Genomic DNA, 13454 nt, shown 5'->3' with positions numbered 1-13454 from the left:
CCGGCAGCATGTCTTTGCCGTTACGGCCCTAACATTCAAATGTGTATGCCGGCGTAAACACACACCGACTGTGAACTCTAAGCCACCTTCTCTTACTAACGTCAATTCATGCATCACATTTGTAAGCACACTCAAGCTCGCACGTCTCTCCACCATCCCCCTTCCACCTTCAGCACTGCTTACGACACCCTCTCCTTATCAGGCCCCAAAACACCCTCCTCCTTCGCTGATAAAACTTGAATGCAAATGATGCCAGGCTGATTTAATTTCTTCATTTTCTTCCTCCATTCTCTTGTTCACTATCAGAATGCCTCCTTGCTCTCTATCCCTTTCTCGCTCAATCTGTACCAAACTGGAAGATGACTGAAACGGGGATGAGAAGTTTCCTTGAACTAAACTCAACACACTTCTACTTTTTACGTTGGCATCTCATTTACTTTTTAGACAGGAGGTAGATCAAATATGTGGCTTTCATGCGGTTGCTGGCTTACCCAAAAATATTGTGTACAAATGGTATTGCTCAGGTTAAAAAAAAAGTGGGGTATACTTTCCATAAAACCTGAAAAAGGTGGTTCAGGAAATAGGGGGAGGAGCTTTGTCATTGAATCCAGCTCTTTTCACCTGGTTCCCATCACTCACCTCAACTCTTTATTTTCGAACACTTTAAAACAACCACCACTGTTGTCTTAAGACGGGCAGCAGATTACAATGAAAACAACACAGGCCCCAGAATTGAACCCTGTGGAACACCATGTTTTCTGTTATACATGCAAATTCATATTGCACATATTTGTCCGATCACTTTCTTTTTTTGCTCGACATAGCACAGTTCGAAGTGATTAAATAAAGAAATCGCACGCGGTACCATCACTACAGCCACAAGTCGACTATTCAGCACAACACATTCCCTGCAGCACATATAGGCCAAGCAATGTCATGTGATCACCTGCAGCCAATGATGGCCGAGCGGGGTGTATCATCATGACACATTTGAGTTGGGTATGCGTCTTGACCTCCACCGAACCCCTGAGACTAACTCGCCGAAAGAACCACTTACTTAGATAGACGTGATGTATTCAATACACACCTGATACTTTTCAAAAATTGATTGCATTTGACTGGAGTGGACTTTAATCATAAACATCCACAAAAATTCCAATAATCAAAAGGAAGCATTCGCTGTGTCTAGAAGGGCTGCTGCACATTCCCTGCAACCTGTAGGCATCGACAATAGATTTCAGGATGCCACATGCTCTGGACTAAAGACAAAACAATTTGGACAAGCATCAAGAAGTCCAGATAAGAACATGACTTCTGCTTTGGGGACATGTCTATGGCCTTGGCAAGAGTAACGTTTACGTCTGTGATTATGGCATTTATTCTTACAACTAATTTCCATTTGCAGTTTGACTATTGTTTTGCAGTGTGATGTATTTTTCCGTTGACAGGACAAATAAATATAAAAGACTATTTTCTGATATACACCTGAAGTGTGGTACATAAGTTAAATCAATTGGCTACTTATTTTTTTCAAAGGTGTAAGGAACTAGGTGAATGTATTTGTGTGTGCAGCTGATTTGTGGTACAGATTTAAAAGACTCCACCCCAGGATAACAGGTAGAAAATTAATGAATATATGGGGAAAAAAAAGTATTTAAATACTCCCTAATGTTTTCTTTTTTACATTTAAGCCTGACAAAATAAACTACCGTATTTTCCGGACTATAAGTCGTTCCGGCGTATAAGTCGCATTAGGCCAAAAATGCATAAATAGGTAGAAACAACATACGTAAGTTGCACTGGAGTTTAAATTAAGTCGCATTGAGTATATTATGACCCTCTTTAAATAATTGCCTAAGTCCTTTTATTTTTTTATTTTTTTTGCAAAAATTATTTTTTTGCATAAAATCATCTCCTCGTGTTTCCTGAAAAATCTGAAAAAATGACTTAGGCGATTATTTTAAGAAGGCATTGATATATAGTATAATTTATTCTAAGTCTAGAGTGCCCTCTATCTGTGAAATTACTGTATATTCCCCCAGTACATTTTTTCATGTACAAGTCGCAGGAACAGCCAACCTATGAAAAAATACGCGACTTATAGTTCGGAAAATACGGTTATTAATATTCAAACCTGGAGGTAGCAGCAATTTCCTCAATTTGTTTCCGACTGTTATCATTTTGAAACATTTGGAGTTCCTCTAGCTGGGAATCCTACTCCGATCATGACCTTTTCAACCATTGTCCATTCATTCACCCCTTCACAAAACCAATCACTCAATCATCCGATTTGCCCACTTCCTCTCATCTCCTGTTTCACTGTCCCTCCTATCAGGCCTTCGTCCATGAACTGTACCCCCCCCCCCCCTCCAATTCTCTTCCTCTCTCAAACTTCCTCTCTGTCCACCAACCTCTTCATCTTCATCATATCACTCTCTCTTCCATCTATTTTGCCCTCTTGCTACAGGAAATAGTCTCTTTCCCCATCCTGGGGGGTTCCAGAGGTATACTCACTGTCCCAAACAAAGAGGTCACTGTGTGAATCCTCCAAAAATACAAAGAAGAAAAGGAAGGCAGATAAAAATCAGAAACCTACCACCGCTTCTCCCATCCAAATACACGCTCTCTCGCTTACACACAGCACAAACCTCATGCAACATACAAGTTCTTCTTATATTCTATTTGACCCTTAACAGAGGAACTCTGGAGTCAAGTTTGATTGGCTGCATGCAAATGACATGCAAAAGCATAAACTTTGACAAGAGATTGGAAAACGAGGCCCTCTTGGAGAGCGAGCTCCCGAACAGCCAAAGATGAGGCTCAGAGATAGAAAATGGAGGAGACAGGCTTAACTCTTGCCTTCCTCCTGCACCAGGCAGGAGACGATGCACGACAGTCACTCATTGCACCAATCTGAATAATCTTCCTCTTTTACATTTACATCACATTCCTCCCAACATTCCTTCTTTCACACGTTATACCACTTCAAGACTTTTCCTTTCTATTTCTTTCTTTTGTTTTTCCTTGGCCGCCTTGTGGCTGGCTGACTGCTGACAGTAGGAGTGGTTTTATCTTCTTCAGATGTTTTCTCTCTCCTCTGTCCAATCATTGCCATCTCACGTTTCCTATCTCAGGGTAATAGGCTCCTCTGTTGCCAAACCGACAAGTCAAGATGTGGTTCTGCAACAGGTGAACGTAGGAGGAGTCACGACTACTTTTGTAACTTGGGAAAAGGAGGACCTACTTTACTGCAACGATTTAATGCTCTCAAAGTTTCTTTGACCCAGAAGCCAAAAGGCAAACAAACTAATTTGGGTTTCATGAGGTAAAAGGATGAACATACCTGAGAGTGAAATAGGCAAGGTCAAAACTTTGAAAGTAAAGTGTGATTAATACTTTAGGTGCTTGTTTCTCGCTGTTCCGTTCTTTCAAAGAATCAAACTCGTTCATCTCTTCTGGGGGGCATCACAGAAGGTGTCTCACCATAAACATCGATTTGTCATCTTATGAAGGAGCATAATTTTAATTAACATTCTAATTTGATGGGCGGAGGAGACAGACGGCTAGAGAGGAAAAACCGCTGATGAGTCCAGATAAACGCAAAGATGGAAATCAGGACATAAACAAATTGGCTCCGATGAAAAAAAGAGAAAGAAAGAAGACCGCTCTTGGGAGGATAAGGAGGTGATCACCTTCACTCGTCCTTCCAGAAGAGGACGTGATGATGAAGAAGTGGAGGGATGAGGGAAGTAGAGGAGGTAGAGGGAAGCAGAGATAGAGAGTGGGAAGCGACTACCCCAAAAGTGTTTGAAAAGCCGTGGGTGGCGCGCCTTATCGCCCAAGTTCTCCTGGAGAGATTATTGAGGGATTAGTGCGAACGCTTGTTTCTAAAACATGATGAAAAGACGTTTGCGCGTGATAACGTTTTGAACTCCGCTACTCTGCTCCTTCTAGGATCGCGCCTTGAGGCTCCCTTTCCAAGAAAGGCAGGATTGGGCTTGCGTGAGCCTCTGGGAAGCGCTGAAGGAGAGAGAACAATAGGAACCATGTTGTACACGGCTGTTTCGAGACTTTGCATTCTGTCAACTGAAGAATGAACGGATGAATTTCTGCGCAAACTCTCGCACCAGGACTGTAATTCATCTGATACAAATTCAAAACAAAGCTGAAACTTTGGTCCAATGACATGCATCTGTACTATCAGTTAATTAAAGCAGGATCCAATCAAACAAGAGACGATTTAATATCAGATTTGTTATATATGATCCAATCAGATGAGTGGCTGCGATGAGCTCACTGTGGGGTTGCCATGGTAGTCTCGTCGAGGAGGACCTGGTTGCTCACTCAACCAAAAACGGGAGGAATCAGCAGCCATGTGATCAGTCGATCAGTAAACATTATCATTGCCCTGTTCTAAACTCCGGCGGCCATATCAGCTCGAATATGTTTAAATAGATAAATGGTTTTACGCCTTTTTCTCAAGAGATGCAAATGGGAGGATTTCCATATGACACAGGCCAGTTAACACATTGCAATCTAATGAAGGAGATCTGCTCCTCACAACTGACAAGCTCACTGCTACCCACATAATAACAAGCGCATATAGCAGTTGCGCACACCAACGCCTACAAACAGCAGAAAATCCATATATGTTTACATTTCTTTATTTAGATAAGAAGTAAGTCATATGTATCTGGGTGCAGCATCTGTACTTGAACTTAAATATATTGCTGCGCACACAAAATTCTTGGGGTAGTGTTCCTAAGTAGACCTCCTACTAAACTGATAGGTTATCTGTCTGGGCCAAATACGAAGTAAATTTGTTGAGGGATAAGTTGAGAGAGGAAGAGCAATGCCAGAAGGGGCATCATGGACTGGGATGTGCCAATCTCTTCGGGAAATGGGGGGCAAGGCCTGGAGGTTTAACTGAGCAATAAGGAAGATAGGTAGAATATAATAAATAGAATTAAAAAAAATAGGTGAGGAGACTGAACTGGAAGGCAAAAATGTTTCATATTATAATATGAGAGGATAGTGAAAGCACTTCCCAAACAGGATGCTGGACAATACAGGTACATCTTCAAAAAAGTATGGCGAACACATACACGCTTCCCATCTGAAAACTGTTTTACATTGTCTATGTTCCTACCATGAATGTCTACATGCTAACTCCCACTCTTATTAGCTGCTTCGGCTTTTTTTTTTTTTTCCCCTCAACGGCTGCCAAGTCACCGTCGCACGACGAGACGTTCGCTCACGCGAAATAAGAATTGGTGATAGGCTTAAGAAGCGTGGTCTCTCTGATTCACCGTAGTGCACGTGCTTCGAAATGCACACGCTTTGGCTGCATTGTACATTAGAGATATCTAACACACTGTCACTTTAAGTTGAAGAGTGATTTATTATCTTTATGCTGTACTGTACCCATTTTTTAATATATATGTTTGCAGTAGCCGTTTTACAAAAGGTTAAAGAAAAACTGAACAAGAATGTGTTGTTATTGTTATATAATTCATTGATTGTTCCATACCTGATTTATTGCATTGAAATGTTGCTGGCAAAACCTACAGCGAACTCATCTTTCTTCTACAGAAATGTGCTATTCGTGTCATTTTCGGATGTGGATACAGAGATCATATTAATCCAATATTTATATAACTAAAAACTTTTAAATTTAATGACTTGATGGAGTATAACCGCCTTAAAATAATGTATAAAATCATCATATTTTTAACAAATTACATGCAAATCAAATTAAAAATAAGGGAAAGTTAGTACAAATTAGGTTAGCACGTCCGCTTCCCAGTTCTGAGGTCTCCGGTTCGAGTCCAGGCTCGGACCCTCCTGGGTGGAGTTTGCATGTTCTCCCCGTGCCCGCGTGGGTCTTCTCCGGGTACTCCGGTCTCCTCCCACATTCCAAAGACATGCATGACAGGTTAATTGGGCGCTCCGAATAGTCCCTAGGTGTGCGTGTGTGTGGATGGTTGTTCGTCTCTGTGTGCCCTGCGATTGGCTGGCAACTAGTCCAGGGTGTCCCGCGCCTACTGCCCAGAGCCAGCTGAGATAGGCGCCAGCAGCCCCCGCGACCCTTGTGAGGAATAAGCGGTCAAGAAAATGGATGGATGGATAGTACAAATTAAGAGGAACCGATATTTTTTCCAAACATAAAGCACAGAACAAAACAAAAAGAAGATGTATTTCAATTCAAGGTGTCAGTTTGTGGAACAATCTGGATTGTAAAACCAAATCATCTCAGCACAAAATCATGCTGTTGAATTAATTTGTAAAAATTGTTACGTTGAAAATGTCTTGACATTCAATTTGTGTTGATCAGAGGCAGATATAAGTTTTGCTTATTTCTGTACCCTTTCATTTATTTTTTTAAAGAGTGATATAAAAAATTGAATTGAATGTTTACAATATTTTGTAAAAATTGGCTTATATAAAATGAGGGGGACAAAAGTGACACCAACTCAGTAGTCGACCAGTATCTTGGAAAACATTCCACACAACTTTAGAGCTCTATGGTAACCGACTGAATGAAAGATTGTAATTTTTCAGGTTGGTGCTCATGTACTCTCTTTTCCAGCATCGCTCTGACCCCTGCTGACCCAGGGAGGGATGAAAGGATAGTCAGAGGAGGGGGAGGATCTAGAGTGAAGAGGAAAAAGAGGAGGAATGTGAGATTACGACTGCTATCTCCAGTAGATACCGAAGGGCCGACTCCTCACTCCTTCAGTCCACTCGGTAGGACGTGGGGAAATGAGGACAGAAGGGGTGCATAAAATGAGGTAGAGGAGAGCGCATGAGTATTAAAAACTTATCATATGAATACAAGCCTTCAAGGACAGACTTCAGGACGAACAGGACAGTTTTTTTACAAACGAAGGGAGAAGAACAAACGGCGATGAGTGATCCAATGGTCGCCTGCTTAGCCGAATGCGCGTGCGCGCACACTTTATCTGCACGCTCCCTGATAATAAACAAAATCTTAGAAATGAGAGACTATCAAACAGAAATCAATCACTGGGATTTGCTGTCCAGGAGGATGGCGCCACACGGAGATAAAAGACAGGCGGATGTCTGGGGAAGGAAGGGAGGAGAGGTAAATGACCGGTTTCAACTGGAGGAAGCCTCAGTCAAAAAGTGAACTAGGCACAGCCTGACTGACCAGTTGGTTTAACCGTTTGCACCCCGTAGCAGGAAGCCTCACCCAGCATCAGCATCATATGATTAGATGGACTTGCATGTGATGCGAAATAACAGACGCTGATAGGGCTCCATCCGGTCCTATACACATGCACGTACATACACAATTAATCAGCTGTTTTCATTTCCAACCACTGCCATACCACAAATACTGCACAATAAAATCTCTTTGGATCCTGGCATCTGAGCTATGACCTTTCACCTTTCAAATGAAAACCACTCATCTTTTACTTCACCTTAGTGTTGGTTTTTTGTTACCCAATAATCTCAAAAGTAAGCATATGGATATATTATCCATCCATCCATCCATCCATCCCTTTTCTTGACCGCTTATTCCTCACAGGGGTCGCGGGGGGTGCTGGAGCCTATCTCAGCTGGCTTTGGGCAGTAGGCGGGGTACACCCTAGACTGGTTGCCAGCCAATCGCAGCCGATATATTGCAATAAAAAAAAAAAATAATAATACAAAAATAAAAAAAAATAAATACAAACAAATAAATAAATAAATAAATAAAACAATCACCCACCCCTGCTATGATTTATTTGGAATATTTGAAACTGGCGTCAATGTTTTCACTATTGCTACTACTCAATGAATCATTAATAGTAGTGATGTCATCATAGTTTCAAAAACCTATTTGAATGATCCGCAAAGTGGTCTCAATCAACACCAAAATCCAACCTAATATTTAAATGAAAAAAGTGTAAAGTGTAAAAAGCAGATGGGCATGAAACAAACTCAGCTATTCCATTGCCAAGTCCACTGACACGTTTCATATTGTTTCTTTTGACAAGGGTATGATTGACGGGTTTGCTGAAAGACAAATTTTACGTACAGTTTATGCCTTGTTTTTGCACTTAGGTGGCAACTAACTATGCTTGAATGTAACTTCAACTTGCAGCGTTTTTAAAAGTTTTATATTAGAAAACATTGAGTCCATGGAACAAATGCATTCTTCTATTTGTATTTGTTATCCTTCAAAGAGTTAATAAGACATGGAAACAAATACTGAAGATCAGTTAATCACAAATTAACCGCCACATGGACTGGATTGTGTCCAGGGGCCCACTGCATTTTGATTTTTAAAACACGAATATTAATTGCATCAGCCTCCATTTGTCAGTGTAAAATAAATATTGTGACGTTATTGACATGATGGATTTAATCCTGACAGAATAAATTCACGGTAAACCTTCTGTTTGTACTGAATTCCATTTTAGTTTCAGTCCTCACCTCTGATGCCACCTCATCTGTGCTGCCGTCTAACTGGAGGCTTCCAGGGTAGGGTCCCCAAACTGTGTCTGCATGAAGCTCCTTACGAGCGACGACCTTTCTGTTGCTGCCTTCTTTACTGAGTTGCAGTTCATCTGTCATGGAATGAGAAGAACAAGAGCACACATTAAAAGTTACATTATAGCCATATTTTACTCATTCACTCCCAACCATTTTCAAGGAAACAATCCCCTTCATTGCCCTTATTGTTTACTGGATTTTGATTGATTTTGCAAGGCCCAAAGAATATTACTATAAAAAACATGGAACCTACCAAAAGAAAGTTTGTTTCTATCAGTTTCCATTTTGCAACAATTAGCATTAGAATATAGCTAAGTTTCATCGTTATTCACAAATCTAATTAGAATTCTGAGTAATTGAGCTTTTTTCAACATGGCCCTGGTTGATCTCTTTTGCTCTGCTGCCACCTGCTGGCCGTTTGTGTAATAACTACCATTTCTTCAACAGTTCTTTGCAGTTGAAAAGCTGCATAAAAGCCTTCTGTATGCTCTAGCATAAAAAAACTTATAAATACACCTTTGGGACACTGAAAACATTTAAAATAGAACGTATTTCTACCTTTTTGGGAGCAAATGAGTTTTAAAGACATTTCGGAGCATTTGCATTGTGTTTTAGTTTCATGTAAAATTGTCTTATTGTTTTGTTGAGCCCAGCTTTTGACTTGTGGAAGTTTATTGTGAAATGAATACTTTGAACACATCTGTGAGCTACTAAATTACAGGAAACATCCTGACCAAAAAAAAAAAGTCATTAGCACATGAGGGATGTAGAGAAAGAAATACTGTATTTGACTTGAACTTGACCTGAACCCTGCGGTCACAGCGGCAGCACAGCGGCCAAACTGTTTGTGGCTCATCAGCAGAGGGCGTTTCATATGAACTGAGCAGTTTCACTTCTGGCTCAGTTCAGCAGCTTCTTTTTTGTGTATTTCCTCTATGTGATAACTGTAGAAGGATGGCAGTGACAGCTGCGGTCAGAGCCTAGTGCATCCCAGACAGATAGCGGGATGTGGGAGTGGTCTGCCGTTTTGAGAACTTCCAGCAGATCGGAAGATTTGTGAACAGCCCGTCACTAACTTTGGTCCGGATGTCCACTGCTGAGTTTGAGTGCCCCATCAGTCAAAAATCTCTCTTTAGGGTCATTCATGTCACTCTGATGAAAACACATCCAAATTCAGCCTCACCTCCTCTTCTTGCTCCGCCTTTTTCATCCATGGTTCAGGAGACTGTTTCAGGGGGTCGGTCTAAAGTGTTGGGCCTGATAAGAGTGTTTGTCTAACACTCTCCATGTCAAAACACTCATCTATCTTCTCTGTATCTATCCCCACCAGAGAACAACGGACAGACGCTGATAAAATGTCTTTCCCACAGTTGGTGGGGGGTGGCGGTAGAGGTGTTGGTGCAGGGAAGGGAGGGGGCAGATTTATGAGGAGGCGCAGAAGCATGGTTTGAGAAGAACTGTTATAATGCATCAAATGCTACGCTAATTAGTAGTGGTTAAATACTAGGGATGTAAAGATATCCAAACATCACGAAACAATATTATCACAATATGAAGGTCACAATACGATAATTATCATGATATTGTGGGGAGGTTGGCGATACAAAAGGTCACAATATTGTAAAAGAATGAGCTCATACAATATTGTGCTTTTGTACATGACAGGGATCTCTAATAACCCAATATTGAGACACTTATGTGCTAATGCAAGCCCACATTGAGTTCCTCCACATATTGACTCGGTTCACAAGCATATGACGTGGGATATATGCTCTTTCATCTGACCATTAGCATGGATTTTAAACATATAAGGGCCAAAACATGCCTTGTGAAAATTAAACTGCACTAAAAAAAAAAAAAAAAACTAGCCACCACTGCACAAATGGAAATCAACCTGACTTTTTAAACAGATGTGGTGCTTTTAATATCGTGACATGACGACAACGATATATTGTGGCAGTTTTAATATCACGACATCACGATATTGCCGGTATCGTTAGATCGCTATTAAATACATTGTCCGTTGAAAGACAACATGAGTTTCTTTTAAAAGGACACTGAAAACTACACGATAGTACAATTGCATGGATTATGAAAATCAAGTGCCTCAAAAATGCAAAGTGGTCTCCTGCATGTGGCCCCTCACCACACTGACCCCTTAATGCTTATATTTGTGCTGGCAAGATGTTTAACTACAAATTTGGACCCAAATTTGAGTAACATCAGCATCAGGAATCCGTTGCAGGCCCACAGCCAAGCCAAAATGACTCCTGAGTCAGTCTAACCTGTTGGCGTCAGTGTCTGAAGTCCAACATGCATCCACCCTCTCTCCTACGTTCCTATGGACGGTCTCTTTGGCCACTGTGACCTTCCTTATCGCAACGCTCCATCAGTGCCTAACCTCCATTTGTGTTATTGGCTGATCCTCACCACATGGGGGGCTTATCAACTTGGCCGGCTCCATTGACCCTTATTGTGAAATTGTGCAAAGATTTGACCTCAGTGAGCCAACACGGATATCAATTTATAAACAAGCCTGACAACCATGTTAGCTTGTCAGTTATTAAGGCTGAATCATGTTTTCTCGTGTCGCCATATCCACAGGTGAATCAAACTAGTTGTTTGGTATGCAAAAGCTAAACGTTAATATACATTTGTTTCATTTGATAGAGGAATGCATTGCCGAACTCAATCTTCAAACTTATTCAAAATGGCTACAATTTGAAGCATTATCATCTGTGATGTCATTTTTAGTCAACATCAAAAAGGTTGCCCCTGAGATGGATAAAAATGGGTGGATTTACTGCTTAACTCATATTCCACAAACACAATATTAATCATAATGTCGTGTTTACACTACATACAGTATAAGGAAAATTTTGGACTGACTTCCCCTTTGAAATAACATTGTTCTGAAAGAATTATGGCTACCGACTAGAATGAAAATGCCCACAAAATTTTGTCAAATGAAAATATAAATTTCATAACCAAATGCATTTCTCAGTAATACATGAAAATGAGTGGGATGATTATTTACGTTGCAAGTCAATTTACAGTGTGTGTCCCTAAATCTTCTAATTGTGCCACAAAAATTTTCAGATTAGGGGTCACTGTGCTCTTAATTTAAAAAAATAAAATAAAAATAGGTGATTCTATCGCTATTCAAATGCCTTCTCACGTGTCATCAAATTTCAACTTCAATTTAGTCTCATTATATAGTTTGTCATATCTCATTGTGCTAAAATGCTAATAATTAGCTGCACATTATTTCCCTTATTTCTAATGGGAAATTCGTTTTTAGATTAACAAATTAGAAGTCAACTGATTGTGTTTGACTTCTAAATTTACAATTTGTTAACAAAAAAATTGGTCAGTAAGTCCAGTTAATTTATATTCTTATCGTTGAACAAGGACCAAGATAATCAAATATCCAAATTGAGCTGGGCAATATTGTGTTTTTATTGATACATCTTCACCACACGATATAGGTTGAGACAATATCGTTTGCATTGGTATAAGTTAAATGGATACTTGACTCACTGAGCCATTTTCAGCAGTAAAAAGTTAATATTTTATCAGTATAAAAACAAAATTTTCCACTTGACTGTCAACTGGAGATGACATCACATGTGTTGAGGAAATACGTAATGACCAATCACAGCTCACCTGTTTTCTGGGTTGAATGGTTGTTACCTGAGCATGGGTGAGGTCATCTTCAGTCGACAGCAAGTGGCAAAATTGGTTTTTAAAGTATTAATTGTTCATGAAAAATAAAGTTATCACATTCATTATAGACAAAATATTATCTTCTTACTGTTGAAAATGGCTCAATGAGTCAAGTATCACTTTAAAAAATTAAATTTGTTTCTCATGGAAAGCTATCATTGTTCATCTGATTAAAACGTAAGGCAATGTACATATCATATAAATAAATGCAAATGATGGAACCACATATCTACATAATCACATGATTTCTCTGTCAAGGAGGTCCGCTTAACAAGAGACCCCTTTTCGGATGCTTTGACTACCTCGTGCTAATCCCAACTGGTTTACTGTGTTCACTGGGATACCACGAGGACTACAACAATCTTAATCCCTTTTAATTACCCCCTTTGCTCGCCATAGACCTGAGCAATAACCTGACAGCCCTTATCAATATGACTGCCTGCTACCCTCACTGCACTGTATGATACTATCCCCATAAACGGTACACAAACTGTGAGTATGCATGTGTGTGTGTGTCACACTATTTCTCTGTCATTGCTTGATGACCTGTTCCAAAAAAAAGCACACACAAAAGGCAGCATGGGCTTGTTATCAATATAAAGCAGCTCTGCTACAATATAAACCACACTGCCAGCCACATACACACCCACACACACGGTGTTATCAATATGGATGCTTCAGCAGCCACTGTAGCGCCCAGGTCTCTGTGATGAGCCAACACAATAAAGCAATCAATCTGCTATTAATTTAAATGACAATTAACCATGATTTGGGGGAGGAGGTGGAAAGCAAGCTGGAGACACTGACAATGAAATCCAGGAAGAGAGCATGATGGGAACTGAGTGGACATCCTGAGCAGCACCTTTGTTTTGTGTCACTATAATGTTAATTATTCTATCCCGTTATTGGGTTTTACACTAATCATTTACAGATTCACTCTGTGTTAATAAAAGAGTAGTTTGCCCAAATCACACACTGGATTTCTTTTCCATAATGATGACCACATATCATACTGTCATTTTTCATTTTCGTAGACTGAAGTCTTTTAAAACTCCAAATAAGAAATTTTAACCAAATCCCCCCCGCCAAAAAACCCCCAAAAACAATTACACGTATGATATTTAGAGTAGGGTGACCAGATTTTCAAAATTAAAAACCGGGATGGTTAATTATACAATAAATTTCACCAAATTTAACCGCTAGTCAATCTTCGTCAATGTAATGTT

At 40.1% G+C, this 13454-nt stretch overlaps 1 protein-coding gene across 4 annotated transcripts in view; it reads right to left on the bottom strand.

Annotated features, from left to right (window-relative positions):
* Positions 1-13454, bottom strand: part of zfpm1 (zinc finger protein, FOG family member 1) — a 104887-nt gene that overhangs the window by 12430 nt on the left and 79003 nt on the right. For all 4 annotated transcript variants that reach the window (XM_077516330.1, XM_077516331.1, XM_077516332.1 and 1 more), the window contains one exon: positions 8443-8576. In XM_077516330.1, coding sequence (XP_077372456.1) covers positions 8443-8576 — 134 coding nt within the window. The remainder of the gene's footprint in view (positions 1-8442; positions 8577-13454) is intronic.

The sequence above is a fragment of the Festucalex cinctus genome, chromosome 3, assembly GCF_051991245.1.
Source record: "Festucalex cinctus isolate MCC-2025b chromosome 3, RoL_Fcin_1.0, whole genome shotgun sequence".
Classification (NCBI taxonomy): domain Eukaryota; kingdom Metazoa; phylum Chordata; class Actinopteri; order Syngnathiformes; family Syngnathidae; genus Festucalex; species Festucalex cinctus.
The sequence above is the reverse complement of the archived record's forward strand: the minus strand, read 5'-3'. Positions and strand labels throughout refer to the sequence as shown.